Consider the following 27,591-nt stretch of genomic DNA (forward strand, 5'->3'; position numbering starts at 1 on the left):
CTTGCTTCTGAAGCCCGGCCTCTTTCGGCCTGTGAAATGATGCAGGGTGTCTCTCGGGCTGTCCTACCAGCCGGGGCCCTGATGGGATGGCGAGATACGGTGACTCATTCCGGAGGCATCTCCATTCCGAAGGCATTTTTTAAAACACCAAGTCCGGCATGCCAAACTCGATAAACACTGAAATCAGCACAGCTGGGGCAGATGCCATCTCTTTCCGTGCCTCGAGTGATCTCGTGACCACATCTGTCCAGCTAAGGCTGTCTCCTTTATTTATTTTTTTTAATTATTTTGGAGCTTTAAATGCCTCTAATTACTGCTTTGCTCTGCCTTGGTGCTTGGGAAGGCTCTCAGTCCTGCGGGGTGGTTTTCGAACCAACGAGGGAAGGCCTCCAGTGTAATCCGGTCTTTGGTGAATTTGTGTCGGCTTTAAAAAGCGAGCTGCTAGTCCCCATGGTCGCTCAGACAAGGTGGTGTCGTGACACACCCGGATTAGCTATGCCGTGGAAGCTCAGAAGGGAGCCACACTTAGTTCTGACTCGAGTGCTGAGGCATGGCTTCTGAATCTCTCTGCGGGGCGGGATGGTGGCTCGGTGGTAGAGCATCTGCTTGGTAAGCAGAAGGTCCCAGGTTCAATCCCTGGCATCTCCAACTAAAAAGGGTCCAGGCAAGTAGGCGTGAAAAACCTCAGCTTGAGACCCTGGAGAGCCGCTGCCAGTCTGAGTAGACAAGACTGACTTTGATGGACCGAGGGGGGTCTGATTCAGCATAAGGTAGCTTCATATGTTCATATTTGGGCATCCCTATGAATGAGGGCCTCATGGCACAGAGTGGTAAAACTGCAGTAGACCTGAGTTCGATCCCAGCGAAAGCTGGTTCAGGTTGCCGGCTCGAGGTTGACGCAGCCTTCCATCCTTCCGAGGTCGGTCAAATGAGGACCCAGCTTGCAGGGGAGGGGGGAAGTGTAGATGACTGGGGAAAGCAAGGGCAAACCACCCCGTGAAAAGTCTGCCGTGAAAACGTTGTGAAAGCAACGTCACCCCAGAGTCGGAAACGACTGGTGCTTGCACAGGGATGGTTTCCTTTACCTTTATAAATGAGGGGTGACCAAACTTGCTGAATGTAAGAGCCATACAGAATAGATGTCCGATGTTAGAGCCACAGGACAGGAAGGAAAATAGATCAGGGGAGGGAGGGAGGGAGAGATAGAAATAAAGCAACTTTAACTTTAAATGCATTCTCCAAGCCACTGACGTGCTTGGTTTGGAGAAGAGATTTAAAGAGACAAATGTCTTCTCGGAGCTAGCTGGTGGGTTGATGGAGGCTTCAAGAGCCACACAATATGTGTGAAAGGGCCACAGTTTGGCCACCTTGGCTATAAACCGTGGTTTTGTTTGTGGGAGCTCAACATATTGGGATTTCAAACTATGGCTTCTTATTAAATAATTTCCTCATCTTTCCTCTCATAGGGCACCCAAAGCTATTTACATCATTCCCCTCTCCTTCATTTAATGCTCACAACAGCCCTTCGAGGTAGGTCAGGCTCAGAGAGCGTGGCTGGCCAAAGGGCTCAAGGCAGCGTGGGGTTTTGAACCTGGACTTCCCATATTCTAGTCGCACACTTTAACCACCGCTCCACGCTGGGTCTTACATTAATTGTGCTTTGATGTGATAAGTTGTTGATGATGATATTGGATTTATACCTTGCCCTCCGCTCTGAATTTCAGAGTCTCAGAGTGGCTCACAATCTCCTTTCCCTTCCTCCCCCACAACAGACACCCTGTGAGGTAGATGAAGATATTGGATTTATATCCCGCCCTCCACTCCGAAGAGTCTCAGAGCGGCTCACAATCTCCTTTCCCTTCCTCCCCCACAACAGACAACCTGTGAGGTAGATGAAGATATTGGATTTATATCCCGCCCTCCACTCCGAAGAGTCTCAGAGCGGCTCACAATCTCCTTTATCTTCCTCCCCCACAACAGACACCCTGTGAGGTAGATGAAGATATTGGATTTATATCCCGCCCTCCACTCCGAAGAGTCTCAGAGCGGCTCACAATCTCCTTTCCCTTCCTCCCCCACAACAGACACCCTGTGAGGTAGATGAAGATATTGGATTTATATCCCGCCCTCCACTCCGAAGAGTCTCAGAGCGGCTCACAATCTCCTTTCCCTTCCTCCCCCACAGCAGACACCCTGTGAGGTAGATGAAGATATTGGATTTATATCCCACCCTCCACTCCGAAGAGTCTCAGAGCGGCTCTCAATCTCCTTTACCTTCCTCCCCCACAACAGACACCCTGTGAGGTAGATGAAGATATTGGATTTATATCCCGCCCTCCACTCCGAAGAGTCTCAGAGCGGCTCACAATCTCCTTTCCCTTCCTCCCCCACAGCAGACACCCTGTGAGGTAGATGAAGATATTGGATTTATATCCCGCCCTCCACTCTGAAGAGTCTCAGAGTGGCTCACAATCTCCTTTACCTTCCTCCACCACAACAGACACCCTGTGAGGTAGATGAAGATATTGGATTTATATCCCGCCCTCCACTCTGAAGAGTCTCAGAGCGGCTCACAATCTCCTTTCCCTTCCTCCCCCACAACAGACACCCTGTGAGGTAGATGAAGATATTGGATTTATATCCCGCCCTCCACTCCGAAGAGTCTCAGAGCGGCTCACAATCTCCTTTCCCTTCCTCCCCCACAACAGACACCCTGTGAGGTAGATGAAGATATTGGATTTATATCCCGCCCTCCACTCCGAAGAGTCTCAGAGTGGCTCACAATCTCCTTTACCTTCCTCCCCCACAACAGACACTCTGTGAGGTGGGTGTGGCTGAGAGGACTCTCACAGCAGCTGCCCTTTCAAGGACAACCTCTGCCAGAGCTATGGCTGACCCAAGGCAGAGGTTGTCCTTGAAAGGGCAGCTGCTGTGAGAATCCTCTCAGTTTGATGTTCTGGGCACTGAAATGACAGCACGGGGAGGATCACCTTCATTCTGAGAGGGGGAGAAAAGGTATCCAGGAAGCAAACGGGGTTTACTCAGTCACGGGTTTGTCACTGAAGTCTGGAAGATGATCCAGTTTGTTGAGCAAACCAGTAACTTATTATGGCGACTGCAAGTCGTGCTGAGTCAGCCGTACATTTAAGATGTTCGAAGCTGGTTGAGATGAGGAAGGCCTGAGTTCCAGTTCTGTCAGTTACGTGGACAAGAAAGGAGGGAGGGTGGACTCACACTCGAGTCTCTGGGTATCAAGTTTTTTGTCGGTCTTCTGCGTGAGTTATTCTGCAGCTTCTCTATATTTCTCCTATCCTGTGATGCCAACTGTACATTGGATTTGCTCTGGAGTCATAGAATCCTAGAGTTGGAAGGGATCTCCAGGGTCATCTAGTCCAACCCCCTGCACAGTGCAGGAAACTCACAAACCCCTCCCCCTAAATTCACAGGATCCTCATTGCTGTCAGATGGCCATCTAGCCTCTGTTTCAAAACCTCCAAGGAAGGAGAGCCCACCACCTCCCGAGGAGGAAGCCTGTTCCACTGAGGAACGGCTCTAAACTCACAAACGCCTCCCCCTAAATTCACAGGATCTTCATTGCTGTCAGATGGCCATCTAGCCTCTGTTGAAAAACCTCCAAGGAAGGAGAGCCCACCACCTCCCAAGGAGGAAGCCTGTTCCACTGAGGAACCGCTCTAAACTCACAAACCCCTCCCCCTAAATTCACAGGATCTTCATTGCTTTCGGATGGCCATCCAGCCTCCGTTTAAAAACCTCCAAGGAGGGAGAGCCCACCACCTCCCGAGGAGGAAGCCTGTTCCACTGAGGAACCGCTCTAACGGTCAGGAAGTTCTTCCTAATGTTGAGCCGGAAACTCTTTTGATTTAATTTCAACCTGTTGGTTCTGGTCCTACCTTCTGGGGCCACAGAAAGCAGTTCTGCACCATCCTCTATAGGACAGCCCTTCAAGTACTTGAAGATGGTGATCATATCACCTCTCAGCTGCCTCCTCTCCAGGCTAAACATCCCCAGCTCCTTCAACCTTTCCTCCTAGGACTTGGTCTCCAGACCCCTCACCATCTTCGTCGCCCTCCTCTGGACCCGTTCCAGCTTGTCTATATCCTTCTTAAAATGTGGTGCCCAAAACTGAACACAAGACTCCAGGTGAGGTCTTACCAGAGCAGAGTCATGAAACACTTAATGCAGGGGTGTCATCTGTGCAGCCCGAGGGCCGGATCAGGCCCTTGGAGGGCTTCTGTCAGGGTTGCAAGCAATTCACCGTTTCCTGCTTCCTTCTGCATCACAACTTCCTTTGCCAGGCTTGCTCAGTCAAGCTACAGAGCAAAGCCTCTAGTTTCTCCATCGGCTGACCAGCGCAGGAAGCAGATTATGTGCAAGAGCTCCCAGTGCCCAGCCATTTCATATTTCCCTCTACGTCTTAGGCTCAAAGCATTGACCATGATATTTCTGTAATGAATTCCAGTATATCAAAAGTAGGTTTGCAGCTTACAGATACTGTGAGCCGCCCTGAGCCATTTCGGTGGGAAGGGCGGGATATAAATCGAAATATAAATAAATAAATATGCACCCAAGAAACACCTGGACAGCATACTCAGGATTGCTTCAGCACAGACAATGTCTCCAGATTTTGATGCAGTAATCCAGAGTAAGAGGTGTCAGTTATCAGACAAACAAAAGAGTGCTGTTGTTTTAAGCATGTTTTCTTTAAAGTTTTTTTTAAAAAACCTTCAAGGCTGCGATCACATACACTCTTGAAAGTGCGTTTTAAATCCACTTTCAGTGCACTTTCCGAGTGGATTTTATTATGCGAACCGGCAAAATCCAGTTGGAAAATGCATTGGAAGTGCATTATTTAATGTGTGTGTGATCGCAGCCCATTTGTGTTTGTCCGCGCCCTTTGTAAAGTGTATATCTCATGGCATTACATTTCATGACACACGCAGCCGGGCCTGAGAAGGTCTTATTGACCTCCGATCCGGCCCTCCTAACAAATGAGCTTGACACCCCCGTCTTAATGTACGCAACCCAGACGTGAGGCAGTCCTTGACATGTAAGAGAAGGCCTTTAATGTTCTGTTGAAATAAGCTGCGAGTAGGAATGTTTTAAAAACCAGTCTTCTAGTCCTTAATGGTCTCGGGAGGTGCTTGAAAAGGTGCCAGAGATGTTTGTGGATAATTGTCTGCAGCCACTCCTTTTGGTTTCCGGTTCGTGGGGGAGGGGTTTTATTGCCCTCCGGGAATTCTTCCTCCTTCCCTAGGCGAGTAAAAGCAAATTGCCGTATGCAGATTTGCACATTCTTTCCACTCTCATTGAATGCTGAATTCCAGTTCTCTTTCAGTATCCGGGCATTCAGTGCTCCTGACGATGAACTCGTATGCATTTGGGATACTGTCTGAGCGGAGAATGCAGAATATTGACCCAATTGAGTTCTGTGCTCTGGTTCTTTCCTGGCTGTTGCTGGGCAGATGGAGAGACTACAGTGCCATTTTGTTGATTGGACCAAAGGGGCTTAGCGTTCCTCAGCCTAGAGTTGTATCCAGACTTGATCTTTCCAGGGGGCAAGAATTTCCGCCCATGGAGTGTGACATTTTCCGCTTCCTTCTCTCCAAAAGCTGTGCACCGCTAGGAAACGGGCTTGGTGGGCATTTTGGGCCACCTTAGTAGGGGAAAGTGAGGAAAATAAGGCTCGGTATGTGGAATTCCTTGCATCTGTGGAAATAATAATAATAATAATAAACTTTTATTTATATCCCGCCCTCCCCGCCGAGGCAGGCTCACATCCCTTGGCTGGATCCAAGCCCTAGATCAGGGGTGTCGAACATGTGGCCCAGGGGCTGAATCAGGCCCCCGGAGGGCTCCTATCAGGCCCCCGAGCAACTGGCTGTCTTCTGCTTCCTTCTCCCTCTCTCTTGCTTCCTTCTGCATAACAGCTTGCTTTGCCAGGCTTGCTTAATTGCACAGGAACTACATAACATAGCCTCTGTTTTCTCCATTGGCTGAGGCTCCTCCCTTGGGGAGGAAGTGGGGGGGGAGGGAGAGCTTGCTTTGCCGGGCTCTCTCAATGACACAGCAGAGCTACTGAGCCAAGCCTCTCTTCCGTCTATTGGCTGAGGCCCCTTCCCTCCTGGTCCCCTGGAGAAGGAAGGAAAGAGCCAGAGCTTCCTTTGCCCAGTTCCCTGGATCGCACGGGAGATATATAAAGAAAGCACCTTTAAGACCAACGGGGGCTAATGTTTTAAGCGTGTTTTTGAAAGTTTTTAAAAAAATCTTTAATTGCGTTTGCGTTCTTTATAAAGCTTATCTCTCTGCTACCTGGCATGACATTACACCTGGCTCAGCCCGACAAGGGCTCATTTATGTCCGATTCGGCTCTCATAACAAATGAGTTTGACACCCTGCCCTAGATCCTGTCTGGGTTAATCTCCACATTTGCCTCCTAATACTTGACTGCAACATACCGTAGTTCTCTGATTTTCCTAGCTGATCGTGTTTGCTTTGTGCGGAAGGTTTGCTCTGGCTTTGCATCGAATCTGGAGTTGTGCTCCTTTTTTCTTTTCCTTTTTACCATCTCCTCAGGGGTGTCAAACTCATTTGTTATGAGGGCCGGATCTGACCTAAACGAGACCTTGTTGGGCCAGGCTGTGTGGGGTTGTGCCGTTTGTGTACCTCTTTAAGATTAGGTAGCAGAGTTATACACTTTCTAAAGGACACAGACAAACACGACTAAAGATTTTTTGAGAAACCGAAATCTTAAAATAAAACATTCTTAAAACATTAGGACTTGTTGGTCTTAAAGGTGCTTCCTTTGTATTTCTCCATTCGGATCCAGGGAACTGGGCAAAGGAAGCTCTGGCTCTTTCCTTCCTTCTACGGGGACTGGGGGCGGGGAGCCTCAGCCAACAGAAAGAAGAAAGGCTTGGCTTAGTAGCTCTGCTGTGCAATTGAGAGGGCCTGGCGAAGCCAGCTATTCCTCCCCACTTCCTCCCCAAGGGAGGAGCCTCAGCCAACAGAGAAAATAGAGGTTTTGCTCTATAGCTCCTGTGCGATTGAGCAAGCCTTGTAAAACAAGCGGAGATGCAGAAGGAAGCAAGAGAGAGGGAGAAGGAAGTAGATGACAGCCAATTGCTCGGTGGCCTGATAAAAGCCCTCTGGGGGCCTGATTCAGCCCCTGGGCCACATATTTGACACCCCTGGTCTACATGATATTGGCCCCTAACCCTCTCCTGCTTTGCTATGATCTTCCCCGAAGTTCGTTCATGGTAAAAGTATGTTCGTGGGATGTGTGGACAGTAGAACACGCATTTTGGGAAATCTGTTTAGTTTATACTCCCCCTTTCTCCCTGGTGGGGACCCAAAATGGCCTACATTGTTCTCTTTACCTCTGTTTTATTCTCACAACAACCCTGTGAGGTAGGTTAGCCTGGGGCTGGGCTGCCCAAACTTGCTTAACATAAGAGCCACATAGAATATATGTCAGATGTTTGAGAGCCTCAAAACATGAACATCAGATGTTTGAGAGAGGGAGGAAAATAGGGGAGCGAGAGGTAGAAAGAAAGCAACTTTAACTTTAAATGCATTTTCCAAGCCGCTGGCTGGCTTGGCTTGGAGAAGGCATTTCTCTCTTTACATCACTTCGCCAAGCCAAGCCAACCGGAGGCTCGAAGAATGCATTTAGAAGTTAAAGTTGCTTTCTTTCCCCCTCCCCCATCTATTTGCCTTCCTTCTTTGTGGCTCTCAAGCAGCTGACATTTATTCTATGTGGCTTTTACAATAAGCAAGTTTGGCCACCCCGGTCTGGGAGAATGTGACTGACCCCTAGGTCACCCAGTGGGCATTCATGGCAAGAGGAGGGGGTTCGATCCTGGGTCTTCAGCTACTAGTCGGACACGATTAACCACTATGGCACCCTGGCTTGTCTTGTCTGCACGCACGTGATTTCCCTTTCCTCTGCAGTCTCACAGTAATGGAAAGAACCTGGGGGAAAGCGTGTGGAATTGGCCCGCGTTTCCTTTTCTTGGCCGGGTTCAGACATGGGGTGGGGGGGTTCCTCCCCCGCACGTTAGGTCACCCATTTTTCGGTGTGGTCCTCGCGGAGAGCTGGTGAAGGAGGGGAAGACAGAAAGCTGCTGCCCGCACCGATTGAGCTTCATGGAACCATTCTTCGCTGCTTTCCCTTTCCTTTTTCTTTTTTTGCCGAATGTTCGTTCACGTTGACCCCGAAAAGAAGAGAAGCTGGAATTGGCTGAAAGGGTTCATTTATCCGTGGGGGCCAAGAGGGGGGGAAAGATGCAGGCCTCGGCTAAGGGGATGGCCAGCAGGGGTGGGGGGGCGAGGAAGGAGGGGCTGTTTTCTCTAGCCGAGCTTGGCCGAGTCTTTATTCCGTCTTTCCAGCGGTCTTAAAACACGAGTTCCCCTGAGCCTTGCTTGGAACAGAGTTGGGCAGAGGCCGCACCTGCGCTGCGTGGGTTGGCTTGGCTCTCCCCTTGCTCTCCCGTAGAGCTCTTGGCCAGTGCTGTGAAGACCACCAAGTGGCCCCAGTGCGGATTCCGGCAAGCGTCTGATCAGCAGCCAGGGCTGGCTGTAAAGTGAAGGACTTCCGGCTTTGTTTGCGCATGCAGTGCGTAGGGTTGCCAAGTCCAATTTAAGAAATATCTGGGGACTTTGGGGTGGAGCTGGGAGACTTTGGGGGTGGAGCCAGGAGCAAGGGTGTGACAAGCATAATTGAACTCCAAAGTGAGTTTTGGCCATCACATTTAAAGAGACGGCACACCTTTTCAATTCCTTCCTTCCATAGGAAATAATGAAGGATAGGGGCACCTTCTTTTGAGGCTCATAGAATTGGACACCCTGGTCCAATCGTTTTGGAACTTGGGGGATACTTTGGGGAGAGGCACTAGATGCTGTACTGAAAATTTGGTGCCTCTACCCCAAAAAACAGCCCCCCCCCAGAGCCCGAGATACCCGCGGATCAATTCTCCATTATTTTCTATGGGAATAAATCTCCATAGGGATAACAGAGTTCCCAGCAGACATTTCTCTCCCCTCCCCCCCGCTTTCTGACGTCCCTGAAGTGGGGGGAGGGCCTCCAAACCGGGGGATCCCCTGCCCCCACCTGGGGATTGGCAACCCTAGCAGTGCGTCACATAGAAAACGTTGCTGAAGGGCAAGCCGCTAGTCCTGATGGATGAGCAGCTGACCTTACAAGTTGCGAACGCGTAGAAGCAGGAGGCAGTGTTTGAATTTTCGGCACGGATCGTGCCCCACGGTTGCTGCTTGAATAAACGATGGAACCTGGCATCGTTTGGCAAGTTGGTGCCCTGTTCGTCTTTTCCTTGATGTAAATGAATCTTTGGCGGCCTTTCGGCACGAGACTGGGTGTTCAAAATGGAGGATGGGGCGCAGGATTCAGCTTGCTGTGAATCTCTGTTGTGATTTTTTTTAAAAATGCCACCTTTGTGGTTGCAAAGATGTGCTCAGAAGCATGCAAACTTGGGCCTGGTGAAATCTTGAAGGCCAGAGGGTCAGTGGAACAGGGTTTCCCAGGGGTATTGGGAGGGGGGGTTACTGCCCCCTCCCTGAGAGATGGAGCAAGGATCAGTGAAATTGCTGAGCGCACACACACACACACACACACACACACACTGTGGCTAATAGCCACTGATGCACCTCTGCTCCATATTTTTATCTAACCCCCTCTTGAAGCTGGCTATGCTTGTGGCCGCCACCACCTCCTGTGGCAGTGAATTCCACATGTTAATCACCCTTTGGGTGAAGAAGTGCCTCCTTTTATCCGTTCTAACCCGACTGCTCAGCAATTTCATCGAACGCCCACGAGTTCTTGTATTGTGAGAAAGGGAGGAAAGTGCTTCTTTCTCTACCTTCTCCATCCCATGCAAAATCTTGTAAACCTCTCTCATGTCACCCTGCAGTTGACGTTTCTCCAAGCTAAAGAGCCCCAAGCGTTTTAACCTTTCTTCATAGGGAAAGTGTTCCAAACCTTTAATCATTCTAGTTGCCCTTTTCTGCACTTTTTCCTATGCTGTAATATCCTTTTTGACATAGACAGCTTCAAGAGGGGATTGGATTAACATCTGGAGCAGAGGCCCACCAGAGGCTATTAGCCACAGTGTATTGTTGGAACTCTGTCTGGGGCAGTGATGCGCTGTCTTCTTGGTGCTTTGGGGGGGGGGGCAGTGGGAGGGGTTCTAGTGTCCTGGCCCCACTGATGGACCTCCTGATGGCACCTGGGTTTTTTGGCCACTGTGACACAGAGTGTTGGACTGGATGGGCCACTGGCCTGATCCAACAGGGCTTCTCTTATGTTCTTCTGTGACACAGAGTGTTGGACTGGATGGGCCATTGGTCTGATCCAACAGGGCTTCTCTTATGTTCTTGTGTGACACAGAGTGTTGGACTGGATGGGCCATTGGTCTGATCCAACAGGGCTTCTCTTATGTTCTTGTGTGACACAGAGTGTTGGACTGGATGGGCCACTGGCCTGATCCAACAGGGCTTCTCTTATGTTCTTCTGTGACACGGAGTGTTGGACTGGAGGGGCCGCTGGCCTGATCCAACAGGGCTTCTCTTATGTTCTTATGTGACACAGAGTGTTGGACTGGATGGGCCATTGGTCTGATCCAACAGGGCTTCTCTTATGTTCTTGTGTGACACAGAGTGTTGGACTGGATGGGCCACTGGCCTGATCCAACATGGCTTCTCTTATGTTCCTATGATCAGTGGTGGGGGCACTTAACTGGCGTGTCCAAGGTCCAGAATTTCCTGTAAAAGGGTTGCATTATTGTTCCAAAAATCAGATGCCTAAAACTTATAACCTGACTCGAAAGGGCATCCTCGATTCAAGGCAGGGGGGCTGATGAATGACACATGGGCTACAAATAAAACACTTTCCTGTAGTTTGCTAGAAATTGCTTGTGGTAAAACCTAGTTGAATGTGGTTTATTTTTTAGATGTTTATACCTGCTTTTCTCCCTCCAATAGAGCCCCAGTCAGTTTCGTACACTCTCGTGCTCCTGCATTTTGTCCTCACAACAACCCTGTGAGATAGATGGGATGAGATCATCCAGAGAAGCTGAACCTGGTTCTCCCAATCCTAGTCCGAATGGCTGTCCAGTACGCCACACTGTCTCGCCACAATTCCCCGTTCTTGGAATCTTGCCTCTCTTGTATCTGCTGATGTAAACCACAAGTTCTGTGTGATAGTAAACCCCACACATAAGTTTTAGGCAGAAGATAGTAGAGCTCAAGTAAACTTGAGAGCCAGTTTGGTGTAGTGGTTAAGTGTGCAGACTCTTATCTGCGAGCACCGGGTTTGATTCCCCACTCCTCCACTTGCACCTGCTGGAATGGCCTTGGGTCAGCCAGAGCTCTCTTATCTGGGAGAACTGGGTTTGATTCCCTACTCCTCCACTTGCACCTGCTAGCATGGCCTTGAGTCAGCCATAGCTCTGGCAGAGGTTGTCCTTGGAAGGGCTGCTGCTGTGAGAGCCCTCTCAGCCCCACCCACCTCACAGGGTGTCTGTTGTGGGGGAGGAAGGGAAAGGAGATTGTGAGCTGCTCTGAGACTCTTCGGAGTGGAGGGCGGGATATAAATCCAATATCATCTTCTTCTTCTGTCCCCTGAATTCTAGGCTTGCTGGTAGGGTTGCCAAGTCCAGCTGAAGAAATATCTGGGGACTTTGGGGGTGGAGCCAGGAGACATTGGGGGTGGAGCCAGGAGCAAGGCTGTGATAAGCACAATTGAACTCCAAAGGGCGTTCTGGCCATCACATTGAAAGGGAACTGCACACATTTAAAATGCCTTCCCTCCATTGGCGTTTAAAATGCCTTCCCTCCATTGGAAATAATGAAGGAACAGGTACCATCTTTTGGTGCTCATAGAATTGGACCCCCCGGTCCAAACCTTTTGAAACTTGGAGGGTGTTTTGAAGAGGGGCGCCAGATGCTATGCTGCAAATTTGATGCCTCTACCTCAAAAAACAGCCCCCCCAGAGGCCCACATAACCACAGATCAATTCTCCATTATACCCTATGGGAATAAGTCTCCATAGGGAATAATAGAGTTCCCAGCAGACATTCCCCTCCCCTCCCCCCGCTTTCTGATGACCCTGAAGCGGGGGGAGGGCCTCCAAACCGGGGGATCCCCTGCCCTCACCTGGGGATTGACAACCCTACTTGAAGGCTGGGGGCCGGTTTGGGGTTTCCCATTGCTGGGACCATGAACTCTGTGCATGCTTAGTGGCACTCATTGCTTGGGGCATGTGCAGTTGCTTTGGGAAAAGGAATACTGGTTCTCCTACTAAATTAGCACTTTCCAACCTGTCTTCCAAAGACTCTGGGGGTTCTGCGGATGATAATTGGTTGCTATTTGGGGGTTCTCCAACAGGAACACCTGCAAGAGCTCATGAAATGTCCATAGAAGACATTATTCTTTGCACTGCAGAGCTACAGGGGGTATAAGTGTTGTTAGCAGCAATGGCTTGATGGAGCCTCCATGTTCTGAGGCAGTGTACCATGGAATTCCAGTTTGGGGGAAAACAGTGACTTTCACACTCTGCTCATAGGTTTCTCAGAGGCATCCCGTGTTGGGAATAGATTTCTGGTTTGGCAGGACTTTTCTGAAGATGGCCTCCTTTGCAGTTTGGTGTAGTGGTTAACTGTGCAGACTCTTATCTGGGAGAACCGGGTTTGATTCCCCACTCCTCCGCTTGCAGCTGCTGGAATGGCCTTGGGTCACCCATAGCTCTGGCAGAGGTTGTCCTTGAAAGGGCAGCTGCTGTGAGAGCCCTTTCAGCCCCACCCACCTCACAGGGTGTCTGTTGTGGGGGAGGAAGGGAAAGGAGATTGTTGGCTGCTCTGAGACTCTGTCCTTGAAAGGGCAGCTTCTGGGAGAGCTCTCTCAGCCCCACCTACCTCACAGGGTGTCTTTTGTGGGGGAGGAAGATAAAGGAGATTGTGAGCCGCTCTGAGACTCTTCGGAGTGGAGGGCGGGATATAAATCCAATATTTTCATCTACCTCACAGGGTGTCTGTTGTGGGGGAGGAAAGTAAAGGAGATTGTGAGCCGCTCTGAGACTCTTCGGAGTGAAGGGCGGGATATAAATCCAATATTTTCTTCATCTTCATTATCGTCGTCATTTCCTGACTCGTGTTCTTCAGAACTAGCCAGAAACCTGATTATGTTTAAGAGCATTTTGCACTGTGAAATATCTCTCTGGCTCCAGGATGCTGAGACAGGACAAAGAACCCCAGGGCTAAAAAGCTTGCTCACAGACTTGAGTCTGCCCTTGCCCTTTACCTACATCAGGGGTGTCAAACATTCAGCCTGGGGATGGATCAGGCCCCTGGAGGACTCCTATCAGGCCCCCAAGCAACTCACTGTCGCCTGCTTCCCTCTCCCTCTCTCGCTTCCTTCTGCATCACAGCTTGCTTTGCCAGGTTTGTGCAGTAAAGCTACAGAGCAAAGCCTCCATTTCCTCCATCGGCTGACTGGCTCGTGAAGCGGCTTTTCTACAAAAGCTCTCAATGCCCAGCCGTTTCATGTTTTCCTCTGCGTCTTAGGCTCAAGGCATGAGATTTCTGTAATGAGTGTCAGCAAATCAGAAGTAGGTTTGCAGCTTACAGATACACACCTGAGCGCCGCCTGAAAGATTGCTACAGTACAGACACAGTCTCCAGATTTTGATGCAGTAATTCAGAGCGAGTGGGGTCAGTTATCCAGGACAGTGCAATAAACAAAATAGTGCAAAAATGCTAATGTTTTAAGCATTTTACATTTAAAGGGGTTTTAAAAAAATTGTGTTTGTGTCCTTGTAAAGTTTATATCTCTGCTACCTGGCATTACGTAACGCGCATCGCTCGGCCTGAGAAGGTCTCATTTTTGTCCGAACCGACCCTCGTAACAAATGAGTTTGACACCCCTGGATCTACATGAACAACTGCAATGCTTTGCTTTGACAGATGTGGCTTTTTGCTTCTCTTCCAGACGGTGGAACATGGCTTTCCAAATCAGCCGAGTTCTCTGGCCTTCGATCCCAAGCTACGAATCATGGCCATTGGCACCAAATCCGGAGCGGTGAAAATGTATCCTTTTTTCTTTCCCCGTTGGCTCAATGGCTGTCGCTGTTCCCATGAAGAGGGTCTCTGGCAAAAAGCGAAGGTAAGATTAACCTGACAAAGGAGTTGATGCCTGTGGGATAAGAACATAAGAGAAGCCAGGTTGGATCAGGCCAGTGGCCCATCCAGTCCAACATTCTGTGTCATATAAGAACATAAGAGAAGCCCTGTTGGATCAGGCCAGTGGCCCATCCAGTCCAACACTCTGTGTCACAGAAGAACATAAGAGAAGCCATGTTGGATCAGGCCAGTGGCCCCTCCAGTCCAACACTCTGTGTCACATAAGAACATAAGAGAAGCCATGTTGGATCAGGCCAGTGGCCCATCCAGTCCAACACTCTGTGTCACAGAAGAACATAAAAGAAGCCATGTTGGATCAGGCCAGTGGCCCCTCCAGTCCAACACTCTGTGTCACAGAAGAACATAAGAGAAGCCATGTTGGATCAGGCCAGTGGCCCATCCAGTCCAACATTCTGTGTCATATAAGAACATAAGAGAAGCCCTGTTGGATCAGGCCAGTGGCCCATCCAGTCCAACACTCTGTGTCACAGAAGAACATAAGAGAAGCCCTGTTGGATCAGGCCAGTGGCCCCTCCAGTCCAACACTCTGTGTCACAGAAGAACATAAGAGAAGCCCTGTTGGATCAGGCCAATGGCCCCTCCAGTCCAACACTCTGTAACATAAGAACATAAGAGAAGCCATGTTGGATCAGGCCAATGGCCCATCCAGTCCTACACTCTGTATCACAGAAGAACATGAGAGAAGCCGTGTTGGATCAGGCCAGTGGCCCATCCAGTCCAACACTCTGTGTCACACAGTGGCCAAATTTTTTTTATTTATATATATATATACACACACACATATATATATACACACTGTGGCTAATAGCCACTGATGGATCTCTGCTCCATATTTTTATCTAACCCCTCTTGAAGCTGGCTATGCTTGTAGCCGCCACCACCTCCTGTGGCAGTGAATTCCACATGTTAATCACCCTTTGGGTGAAGAAGTACCTCCTTTTATCCGTTCTAACCCGACTCCTCAGCAATTTCGTCGAATGCCCACGAATTCTTGTATTGTGAGAAAGGGAGAAAAGTACTTATTTCTCTACCTTCTCCATCCCATGCATAATCTTGTAAACCTCTATCATGTCACCCCGCAGTCGTCGTTTCTCCAAGCTAAAGAGCCCTAAGCGTTTTAACCTTTCTTCATAGGGAAAGTGTTCCGACCCTTTAATCATTCTAGTTGCCCTTTTCTGGACTTTCTCCAATGCTATAATATCCTTTTTGAGGTGCGGTGACCAGAATTGCACACAGTATTCCAAATGAGACCGAATTATCGATTTATACAGGGGCATTATGATACTGGTTGATTTGTTTTCAATTCCCTTCCTAATAATTCCCAGCATGGCGTTGGCCTTCTTTATTGCAATCGCACACAGTCTTGACATTTTCAGTGAGTTATCTACCACGACCCCAAGATCTCTCTCTTGGTCAGTCTCTGCCAGTTCACACCCCATCAACTTGTATTTGTAGCTGGGATTCTTGGCCCCAATGTGCATTACTTTGGATCCCACCCATTGGGGGATATGGGTCACATGCATGGTTGTTCCCAGGCCTCATTTTGGACAGGAGCTAACCAGAGCAGAGCTCCAGAACTTCTTAACTTTTATTGTGCTCTTTCTTTCTTCTCCCCCCACCCCCCCATACTTGCTTCTGAACTCTATTGTTCAAACCCCCTGTGAGAATTTCGCAGAACTCTTAGATTTGACTAACTTTCTATATATTTTTCCCCAGAAAAAATGGGAAAATAACCAAAACATATAAAGCAAACGGATGGAAATCTTCCTCCTGTCACATAGGAGAAGGTAATTTAAGAAGTATGATGGGAGTCAGGTTTTATTATGACAATTATAACTCAAGAAGCATTTTAAGGTAGATGCTGAGCTGCTATAATTTAGTACACCACCTGGTGATGTCAGGAATGTGTGACATAGGCAAATGAGTTGTGTTAATGAGCTCCGGCACCTCTTCTTCAAAAGGATCCTTGTTTGTTCCAGAGTTCTGTCTGGACAGCGGTTGATTGGCTGTGGAGGTTGTGACTGGATGGCAGTTGATTGGCCACGGGGGGCATGACGGGACAGCGGTTGAATGGCTGTGGGGGAGAGTTCTGTAAGAACTTGGAAGTACAGCATAATGGAAATTGCGGAGAAATATAGGGCACAGTGGTTCTCTCTTGGATAGTCATGTGGCTTTGTGGGAAGGTGGCCTCCCTTTCTCCAACAAGCCTGTAAAGTAGGCCAGAGATATTGTTATATTGCAGATGCAGAAGAATGCCATGACAGCCATAAGCATCAATAGCTTGAGCAAAGGATTTAGACAAATTCGTGGAACGATGGTTCCTTGGTAGCTCCAAGCCATGATTACGAAAGGGAACCTTCATGTTCAGGTGAACCCCAATGCTAGGAGGCTACCTCAGGGGAAGGCCTTGGCCTCTATGGACCTTCCTGAGGATCTGGTTGGCCACTGTGTGAGACGGGAGCTGAACTTGATGGACCCTCCCTGGTCTGATCCAGCAGGACTGTTCTGATGTTCTTCTCAGGGGAAGGCCTCAGCCTCTGTGTCCTGTTGTTGGCCCTCCAGAGGAACTGGAAGGCCCCTGTGTGAGGCAGGAAGCTGGACTGGATGAACCCTCCCTGGTCTGACCCAGCAGGGCTCTTCTGATGTTCCTCTCAGGGGAAGGCCTCAGTCTCTCTGCCCCGCTATTGGCCCTCCAGAAGAACTGGCTGGCCCCTGTGTGAGGCAGGAGGCTGGACTAGATGGACCCTCCCTGGGCTGGTCCAGCAGGGCTCTTCTGATGTTCTTCTCAGGGGAAGGCCTTGGCCTCTATGCTCTGTTGTTGACCCTCCAGAGGAACTGAAAGGCCCCCTGCCCCTGTGTTGGTCAGGAGGCTGGACTCGATGGACTAGTGGTCTGATCCAGCAGTGCTTTTACATTCTTATGAAATTGTGTGCCGAAAAGATGGACTTTGATGCACCCCTTGCAGTTTTCTCTGCATCTATTCAGGGAAAGTAAGGTTAAATTACAATATCAGGCGCCTCCCCAAGAATTGTCAATGTCTGAAGTGGCGGAAGTGTCTTTGTAGTAATCTGGAACGGGCAGGGCTTTCTTTTGTAGCAGGAACTCCTTTGCATATTCGGCCACACACCCCTGATGTAGCCAATCCTCCTGGAGCTTACAGTAGGCCCTGTACTGAGTGCCCTGTAAGCTCTTGGAGGCTGGCTACATCAGGGGTGTGTGGCCGAATATGCAAAGGAGTTCCTGCTACAAAAAAAGCCTTGGGATTGGGGTTCACTTTCTCCTCCGTGTCCATGAAAAGTTTGGGCTGAGAAGTATTGTCATGGCCGGATGCAAGGAAGTGGGGGCAGGGGGGAGATCACCGTTGGGTGCCCCCTCCCTAGCTTCTTGCTTGTAGAGCCGGAGAATGCTGGAGCTCTCAAATGTTTCGGTCTTTTACGGCATTCGGTTTTCCATGGCTTGTGTTTGAAGTGCCCAGGATGGGGTTTTGTTTGCCGTTTTGGCGCACGGCTGAATAATCCCCACCCCCTTTGAAAAACGGGGGTCTTCCCCTGGAAAGAGACTTGAATAGATGCCTTTGAAGGCCTGCAGGAATCTTGGCCGCCGACCCGAGATCTTTTAAAATCTCTGCCCAGCAACAGAGCCGAGATGTGCAGTCTCCATGGTGTCGGCCATCCCCCGAATACAATGCCAGGAACAGTGTTTGTGCTCTGCTTCCAGCGTCTGTTTTTGTCTGAACTTGTGTCCCATGTTGTCATTCTAGGGGGGGGGGGCTGGCAATGGGGATGAGGGACGTTAACCCCTCCCCTCAAAGAAACCCCACAACCTTTCGACTGGCTTCCCAGCAAAAGTTCGTAATCGATTTTCAGTAACCGAATGTTCGCGGCAACGGTATTATCGAAACCAACGCAGCAGCCGAGTATTTAATTTTGAGATTAACAAAGAGCGACGCAGTCAGGCAAGCTTTCTTGGGCAGTAAGTTTGAAAGAAGTGGTGCGGCTGCTAAAAAGTCCCTGCTCTGATTTCCCCACCTACCGTGCTGCAGTGCAGAATCCAAAGAGTCGTAGGGCGAGGAGACTCGTTGCCTGTCAGAAGACGCAGTGCTGAGCTAGGCAGGCTGCTGGCTGGACTCAGCATAAGGAAGTCAGTCTTGGCCCAGTCTTCTTTCTGGGCTTGCCTACCTCCCTGGGTTGTTGTGAGGATAGAAGGAAGGAGAGGAGCCCAGTGTGTGCCGCTCCCCAGCTCCTTAGAGAAGGGGGAAGACAATAACATACTTAATGAATATTTAGATTGGGAGCTCTTTCGAAAGTTGATTCCTCAAATGCCAAGGTGGAATACATCTGATCTCACCACTGAGACGTTTTCTGTGTGCCCAGTACCTTCAATTATACCCTGCTTTTCTCTACAACGTGAGGTGCTGAAAGTGGCTTACGACAGTCTTCCCTCCTCCATCTTATCTTCAGAACCACCACCCTGTGAGGTAGGCTAGGCCGAAAGTGTGCGACTCGCCCAAAGTCCCCTAGTGAGCTTCCGTGGCACGTGTGGGGATTCGAACCTGGGTCTCCCAGATCCTAATCCAGGGGTAGCCAAACTTGCCTCACTTAAGAGCCACGTAGAATAAACATCAAGATGTGTGAGAGCCGCAAGACGTGAGCAAACGTTACCCAGACGTCTTTATTGAAACTATTAAGAGTTAGCACGGAAAGAGAAAATGCATACATATTTGGGCACTTTATGACACAACCGTGCTAGGAGGAGACTTTAAAAAAAAAACAAGCCGGGAATAACAGTACCTATAAGACAAGCACACGAAAACATTAGGGAATTATTTTTTTTGGCACCGGTGGGAGGAGGAGACACACATGCACCATATAAATCACTGACCTCAGTTTCCTTCATTATGCGTCTCTCTTTACCTTGACGCAAAGGTTAGTAAATGCGGCTCCTACAAGAGCTATGAAGCTAAGGGGGAACCCGGCGCCGCCCTCTTTAATTCCGTCCCGCCTTCTAATGGTTCGCTCTGCTCTTGCGTTGTTTCCCCAGTCTAGGTTTCCAAGCAACCTCCGAGCCTGCCTGTTTCCCCCTCCTCCTTCGCTTTAAACACTGCAAACATAGTCGCCTACCTATGGGTCAGCGCTCAGAGGCTGACTACAGCCCCAGCGCTAAGCATGCTTACTCGAGAGTAAGCCTGTGAAGTTCCTCGTCTGGGAGCCACACAATATGTGTGAAAGAGCCATGTGTGGCTCCCAAGCAGTGGTTTGGCCACCCCTGTCCTAATCTTGACCCGCTAACCCAGGGGTGGCCAAACTTGCTTAACATAAGAGCCACATAGAATAAATGTCAGATGTTTGAGAGCCGTAAAAGATGAACATCAGATGTCTGAGAGCAGGAAGGAAGGAAAACAGATGGGGAGGGAGAGGTGGAAAGAAAGCAACTTTAGCTTTAAATGCGTTCTCCAAGCCACTATCTAGCCCGGAGAGCCGGTTTGGTGTAGTGGTTAAGTGTGCAGACTCTTATCTGGGAGAACCGGGTTTGATTCCCCACTCCTCCACTTGCACCTGCTGGAATGGCCTTGGGTCAGCCATAGCTCTGGCAGAGGTTGTCCTTGAAAGGGCAGCTGCTGGGAGAGCCGTCTCCAGCCCCACCCACCTCACAGGGTGACTGTTGTGGGGGAGGAAGGTAAAGGAGATTGTGAGCCGCTCTGAGACTCTTCGGAGTGGAGGGCGGGATATAAATCCAATATCTTCTTATCTAGCTTGGCTTGGAGAAGTGATTTAAGGAGACAAATGCCTTCTCCAAACCAGCTGATGGGGTGGTGTGGGGGCTTTGAGAGCCGCACGATGTGTGTGAAAGAGCCACAGTCTGGCCACCCCTGCTCTAACCATTACACCACACTGTCTCTCTGTTCCTCCTCTGGAGGAAGGAAATGGGTTCTTCATAAGGTAGATTGGACCGGATTGGTCAGTTTTTTAAAAAATAAATTGCCATCAGTTTTGGAAAGCTGTAGAAAACTTCCAGGTTTGTCCTTGCTCTGGAATAAGAGCGCTAAGATGTAAAACTCTTTAAAAACTCCACTGTCATTGGTATGCGCAGTTCTTGAGTGTAATGTAAGCAAAAGAGCTGAGGCCTTGCCAGCTTGGGGTGAAGAAAGGGGAATGACACCAAAAAGCTGGTGAGGGCGCATCTCTTCGGGGTGGAAGTATTCTCCTTTTCAAAAAATGAAAAAAACAGCGCAGACCTAATGTCCGCTTTTGGCTCGTCTGCGTTGTTCGAGACGGGATTTGGAGGGCCTGGGGAGGCGACGTATTTGGCGACCCTTCCGTGGTGTGCCCGCCCTGCTTTTCCTCGGCATCTGTAACCACTCTGGAAGCCGAATCTTGGCTCCCATTCAGGACATGTGTGCGAGTTGGAGGAACAATGGAGGAAATGGCTTAAGAACAGAGGATAAAGTTCTTAAGTGGGGGGGGGGAGGAGAAGGGGGGGGACGTTCCCAGCAGGGCAAGGAAGGAAACAGCTGAAGCAGCTAAAAATATAGACCCTTCGATGAATGAATGGAGTAATCTTTAGCTTGGAAGGGGCTCTGTTGAAAGCTCTGGGGGAAATCCATCAAGGGGCAAATGGCTAGCAGCTGTGCCGATCTCAAACACACACACACACACCCCAAACCCCCCTGCAGTTGCTAGTTCACAGCATAGGCTTGCTGTGCTGGCAGGATTCGGTGTATTAATTTAATATCAATGTCTCTTAGCTTAATTTTCGGCTAAAGCAGGGATGGGGAACCTCTGTCCCTCGAGGTCACTTGGTGCGGCCCTTGGGGACTGCTGGGCTGAACCGAGCCATGTGGCAGCCTCTCTCTGGCCAGCGAGGATCGTGGGGCCCAGCTGTGCCGTGCAGCAGCCTCCCCAGGGCCAGGCAGGGATCACAGGGCCCAGATGTACTGTGCGGCAGCCTCCCTGGGGCCTGGCTGGCCGGCCAGAATTGCTGCGGGGCCTGGAAAAGTTACTGTCCCCGTTCAGTTTGCACTCGATTATCCCAGAGGGTGTGGCCTAATATGCTAATGAGTGTGTAACCTAATATGCTAATATTAGGGGATGTGATTTAATATGCTATTGAGTTCCTGCTGGGCTTTTTCTACAAAAAAGCCCCGGACCTCTGCATTTGCCTAGGACGGTGGGCTTGGGTATATGTGTGTGTGTGTGCGCCAGATTAGGCTCTCCCCACATGACTTCAAATAGAAAAGCAATTATTTGCATTAATTTTGCCGGCCTGAATTATTCTCTCTTGGCAGAGCACTGTTTAAGTTGATCATTTTTTATGGCCCGTGAATGATGTTATAAATATCCATATGGCCTGTGGCAGAAAAAAGGTTCCCCGCCCCTGGGCGAAAGGGTTCTGTATTGCCCGGGCGATCTGAATATTTGGCCTGGATCACGAATCTCCCTCTTTTCTCACGCGAATCCTGCCAGTCGCCGGGCTTTGGCTAATGATGGACTGAACTTGGGCATTGTGGGAAATTCCGCATTGCACATCTTGGTCCCCCCCACCTCGTGGTGCTAATGTGGGGGCAGAAGCAGAGGGAGACTTTCTTTGCACGTTAGCAAACTTGTTTCTCAGATGCCACCCCCGCCAGCTAAATAAATCTTCCATCTGAGAGGGAAGCTGTTTTGGAAAGAATCGGTTTGCTGGCCCACCCCCTGAGGGGGAGACTTGCCGAGAGAAATTTTGATGGCGCCTTCTTAAGCACTCCCCATGGCAAGAGCCAGTTTGGTGTAGTGGTTAAGTGTGCGGACTCTTATCTGGAAGAACCGGGTTTGGTTCCCGACTCCTCCACTTGCACCTGCTGGAATGGCCTTGGGTCAGCCATAGCTCTGGCAGAGCTGTCCTTGAAAAGGCAGTTGCTGCAAGAGCTCTCTCAGCCCCACCCTCACAGGGTGTCTGTGGAGGAAGATAAAGGAGATTGTGAGCTGCTCTGAGACTCTTGAGATTTGGAGTGAAGGGCAGGATATAAGTCCAATATCTTCATCTTCAAGAGGACCCCCCACCCCCCAAAAAAACATCCTGCATATTACCACCGGCTGTGGAAATTCATCATCCAAACGAAGGAAGATTGGCCTCACTAAGCTCCCATTTGAAGAAGATGATATTGGATTTATATTCCGCCCTCCACTCCGAATTTCAGAGTCTCAAGCAGCTCACAATCTCCTTTATCTTCCTGTGAGGTGGGTGGGGCTGAGAGAGCTCTTGCAGCAACTGCCCTTTCAAGGACAACTCTGCCAGAGCTATGGCTGACCCAAGGCCACTCCAGCAGGTGCAAGTGGAGGAGTGGGGAATCAAACCCGGAAGCGAACGCTTAGGGTTCTACGTTTGGAATGGTGTTTGTGAAAAGAGTTCTCCGTTTGGCATAACTGGGGGTGTATGCATGTGCTACTTGTGGAAGGTACAAACCCAAGCTTGTCCATAGGCAAAATAAAGTAGAAGAGGAGGAGGAAGAGAGGTGCGATTTATACTCCGCCCTTCACTCAGAGCCTCAAAACAGCTTACAATCTTCTTTCCCTTCCTCTCCCCACAACAAGCACCCTGTTTTTATTTTATTTATTTTTTAAATTTTATTTACATTCAACTTTTATCCCGCCCTCTCCGCAAGCGGACTCAGGGCGGCTCACAGCATTCGTTTACACGATTTAAAACAACTAGTCAATAAAATCTATAAAGCATTAATACAATTGAAATCGAAAAACTATTTCACAGTGCTGTGCCATTACTGTGTTGGCGGTTCTTCTTTTCAGACGGTTGGTCACCGGAAACTCTAGCTGATGTCCGGTGGCCGCTCTCTCTCAGTTTAAGCATTGAAGGCCTGTCGAAACAATTTGGTCTTACAGGCCCTACGGAATGTAGGAAGGTCCCGCGGTGCCCGTATTTGATCCTGTGAGGCCAAATGCTAGCGCATGGGTCCCCAATCCCCAGTGCGTGGACCAGTACCGGTCTGTGGCCTTTTAGCAACCGGGCCATGATTGGTATAATTATTTCATTATATATTACAATGTAGTAGTATTAGTAATAGTAATATTAATAATAATACATTGGATTTATATCCTGCCCTCCATTCCAAATTTCAGAGTCAGAGTCGCTCACAATCTCCTTTACCTTCCTCCCCCGCAACAGACACCCTGTGAGGTGGGTGGGGCTGAGAGAGCTCTCCCAGAAGTTGCCCTTTCAAGGACAGCTCTGCAAGAACTGTGGCTGACCCAAGGCCATTCCAGCAGCTGCAAGGGGAGGAGTGGGGAATCAAATCTGGTTCTCCCAGACAAGAGTCCACACACTTCACCACCACAACAAACTGTTAGAAATAAAGTGCGCAATTGTATCATCCCGAAACCAGCCCATGGGAAAATTGTCTTCCACATAACCAGTTCCGGGTGCCAAAAAGGTTGGGGACCGCTGTGCTAGAGCATCCCCCATGACATGCCCAGTGTGATGTGGCCACTTCTAGGTATATCAGAACTTTTGGAGGGCTGGTTTCCCTCGCTGACCAGTTCCGTGGCAGTGGATTGAAGGCCCCCAAATTGGGGGGGAAACCCCACCCCTGTCGGGAGAATGGAAACCCTAGTTAGCTGGCAAGATCCGGTTTGAAAGTGGATTGGAACTGCATTATTTAGCACGTGTGATCACAGCCTAACTGGGGAGTTTACGGGCTCTTCAATAAATCAGTTGCTTCCACGGCTCGGAATCAATTACTTTTAGTTGTATTCTGAGTAAAGAATAATACTATTAATTGGGTTTGCCTGTATCTGTTATAAAATTTATATCTCCAATACCCGGCATTACATTTTGTGACACACACAGCCCGGACCGGCAGAGCGCCGTTTCTGTCAAATCTGGTCCTCCTAATGAATGAGTTTAACACCTCTGGCTTAGAGTGTTGGGCTGGGGAACCCAAGTTCGAATCCCTACTTTGCAGTGCTGAGTAATCTTGGGCCAGCCACTCTCTCTGAGCTTAGTTTACCTGACAAGGGCTGTGGTGAGGATGAAATAAGGAGAGAGATTGGATTAATCTTCACTACTCAGAGTGGCTTACAATCTCCTTTTCCTTCCCCTCCCCACAACAGACACTCTGTGAATTAGAAAGGGATGAGAGAGCTCTGACAGAAACTGTTCTTGAGAGGAATAGCTCTGTCGGGTTAGAACTGATAAAAGGAAGTCCTTCTTCACCCAAAGGGTGATGAACACATGGACTTCACTGCCACAGGAGATGGCTGGGTGAGTGGGCGTCAACGTGGCAGATGCGGTTCAATGTGGCCAAGTGCAAAGTAATGCACATTGGGGCTAAGAATCCCAGCTACAAATACAAGTTGATGGGGTGTGAACTGGCAGAGACTGATCAAGAGAGAGATCTTGGGGTCATGATAGATAACTCACTGAAAGTGTCAAGACAGTGTGCGTTTGCAATAAAAAAGGCCAATGCCATGCTGGGAATTATTAGGAAGGGAATTGAAAACAAATCAGCCAGTATCATAATGCCCCTGTATAAATCGATGGTGCGGTCTCATTTGGAGTACTGTGTGCAGTTCTGGTCGCCGCACCTCAAAAAGGATATTATAGCTTTAGAGAAGGTGCAGAGAAGGGCAACTAGAATGATTAAAGGGCTGGAGCACTTTCCCTATGAAGAAAGGTTGAAACGCTTGGGACTCTTTAGCTTGGAGAAACGTCGACTGCGGGGTGACATGATAGAGGTTTACAAGATAATGCATGGAATGGAGAAAGTAGAGAAAGAAGTACTTTTCTCCCTTTCTCACAATACAAGAACTCGTGGGCATTCGATGAAATTGCTGAGCAGACAGGTTAAAACGGATAAAAGGAAGTACTTCTTCACCCAAAGGGTGATTAACATGTGGAATTCACTGCCACAGGAGGTGGTGGCGGCCACAAGTATAGCCACCTTCAAGAGGGGTTTAGATAAAAATATGGAGCAGAGGTCCATCAGTGGCTATTAGCCACAGTGTATGTGTGTATATAACATTTTTTGCCACTGTGTGACACAGAGTGTTGGACTTGATGGGCCGTTGGCCTGATCCAACATGGCTTCTCTTATGTTCTTATGTTCTTATGTAAGCATAGCCAGCTTCAAGAGGAGATTGGATCAGCATCTGGAGCAGAGGTCCATAAGTGGCTGTTAGCCTCAGCGTATTGTTGGAACTCTCTGTCTGGGGCAGTGATGCTCTGTATTCTTGGTGAAAAAGACTGAAGAAGACTGCAGATTTATACCCCGCCCTTCTCTCTGAATCAGATACTCAGAGCGGCTTACAATCTCCTATATCTTCTCCCCCCACAACAGACACCCTGTGAGGTGGGTGGGGCTGAGGGGGCTCCTACAGCAGCTGTCCTTTCAAGGACAACTCCTGTGATAGCTCTGGCTAACCCAAGGCCATTCTAGCAGCTGCAAGTGGAGGAGTGGGGAATCAAATCCAGTTCTCCCAGATAAGAGTCCACACACTTAACCACTGCACCAAACTGGTGCTTGGGGGGCACAGTGGGAAGGCTTCTAGTATCCTGGCCCTACTGGTGGACCTCTTGATGGCACCTGGGGTTTTTTTGCCACTGTGTGACACAGAGTGTTGGACTGGATGGGCCATTGGCCTGATCCAACATGGCTTCTCTCATGTTCTTATGCGAGAGTTAGTTTAAAAATCCACACAATACAATATGTACTTAAATCATAATAAATCCATAATTTACTTCAGTACAACAGTAATGAGCATAACCAGTAAGACCAAAATAGCAAAAACAGAATTATAGAAGCATAGAGTTGGAAGAGACATCCAGGGGCATCTAGACCAACCTATGTACAATGCAGGAAAATGCTATATACAAAATGCTATGTATATAAAAGAAGGTTTGTGTTGTTGTCGTATCTTGTATGCAAAGATATTTCTTGTTGGTACACCTAAGATTTAAAAAGCCGTCTTTCTTTTGGATAAAAACAGTTTTCATGCGCCGGTGAATGCGAGTGGGTACTGCTGAGAGGGAAAGAATGCGACTTTTTTCTTTACTTTTAAAGTCGCATAAAATGCAAACTGGACCCCCCCACCCCACCCACTTGTGCTTCTCCGTACTGTGGATGCCCTCCTGAATAACCTTGTTGTGGCTGGAACAGCCAAACCTGAACTCGCACCCCAGGCGTCTGGCCAACTGGGCCGCACCTGCGCTTAGGTTCCATCGAAGTGTAGCACCAGCTATCAGTAGTGGGGTTTCCATCCAGCCTCTGTGTGGCCCCCGTTCAGTCCCAACAGCCCCCTCGGGGAGCTTCAACGAGATCTGCCTTTGTTCTGAGCTTAAGCAGGTTTCTGGCCCTCAATGTGGCGACGTTGAGCTCAAATCTCTGGAGTTACAGGCGTTCTTGGCGGAATGGTTGTTGTGTGAGAAAGCAGCAAAAACACAAGCAAGTAATCCTGTAAGCTGAGCAGGTTTTAGGGTTGCCATCTCTGGGTCGTAAAATTCCTGGGGATTCTAGGGGTGCGCCCGGGGAGAGGAGTGGAGGGGCCTCAGCCAGGATTTTGATTCCACAGAGTCCCCCTCCCCTCCTCCAAAGCAGCTCTTCTCTCTGGGGGAACTGATCTTTGTGGTTTTATAGAATCATAGTGTTGGAAGGGACCCCCAGGGTCATTTAGTCCAGTGGTCCCCAACCTTTGTGGCGCCATGGACCGGTTTTGTGGAAGATAATTTTTCCATGAACCAGGGGGAGGGGGGCATGATTTTGGGATGATACAATTGTGCACTTTATTTTGGCGCGGTGGTTAAGTGCGTAGACTCTTATCTGGGAGAACTGGGTTTGATTTCTCACTCCTCTGCTTGCAGCTCCTGGAATGGCCGTGGGTCAGCCATAGCTCTTGCAAAGGTTGTCCTTGAAAGGACAGCTGCTGTAAGAGCTCTCTCAGCCCCACCCACCTCACAGGGTGCCAGTTGTGGGGGAGGAAGATAAAGGAGATTGTGAGCCACTCTGAGATTCGGAGTGGAGGGCAGGATATAAATCCAATGTCATCTTATTGTTACTACGTTGTAATATATAATGAAATAATTATGCAACTCACGGCCCGGTTGCTAACAGGCCACGGACTGGTCTCGGTCCATGGACTGGGGGTTGGGGATCTCTAGTTCAACCCCCTGCACAATGCAGGAAGCTCACAAATACCTCCCCCTAAATTCACAGGATCCTCATTGCTGTCAGTGCAAGACACAATAAGAGGTGGCTTGCCATTGCCTGCCTCTGCAGAGCAACCTTGGATGGTGGAGCCAGGACACTAGAAGCCCTCCCACTGTGCCCCCCCAAGCACCAAGAATACAGAGCATCACTGCCCCAGATACAAG

The 27,591-nt window shown here is 49.3% G+C and overlaps 1 protein-coding gene across 1 annotated transcript in view; it reads left to right on the forward strand.

Moving 5' to 3' along the window:
* LLGL1 (LLGL scribble cell polarity complex component 1) overlaps positions 1-27,591 on the forward strand; it is a 128,296-nt gene that overhangs the window by 16,637 nt on the left and 84,068 nt on the right. Inside the window, 1 exon segment of the mRNA XM_060260682.1 lies at positions 14,021-14,118. Coding sequence (XP_060116665.1) covers positions 14,021-14,118 — 98 coding nt within the window.

The sequence above is a fragment of the Heteronotia binoei genome, chromosome 20 (genome assembly GCF_032191835.1).
Source record: "Heteronotia binoei isolate CCM8104 ecotype False Entrance Well chromosome 20, APGP_CSIRO_Hbin_v1, whole genome shotgun sequence".
NCBI classification, from domain to species: domain Eukaryota; kingdom Metazoa; phylum Chordata; class Lepidosauria; order Squamata; family Gekkonidae; genus Heteronotia; species Heteronotia binoei.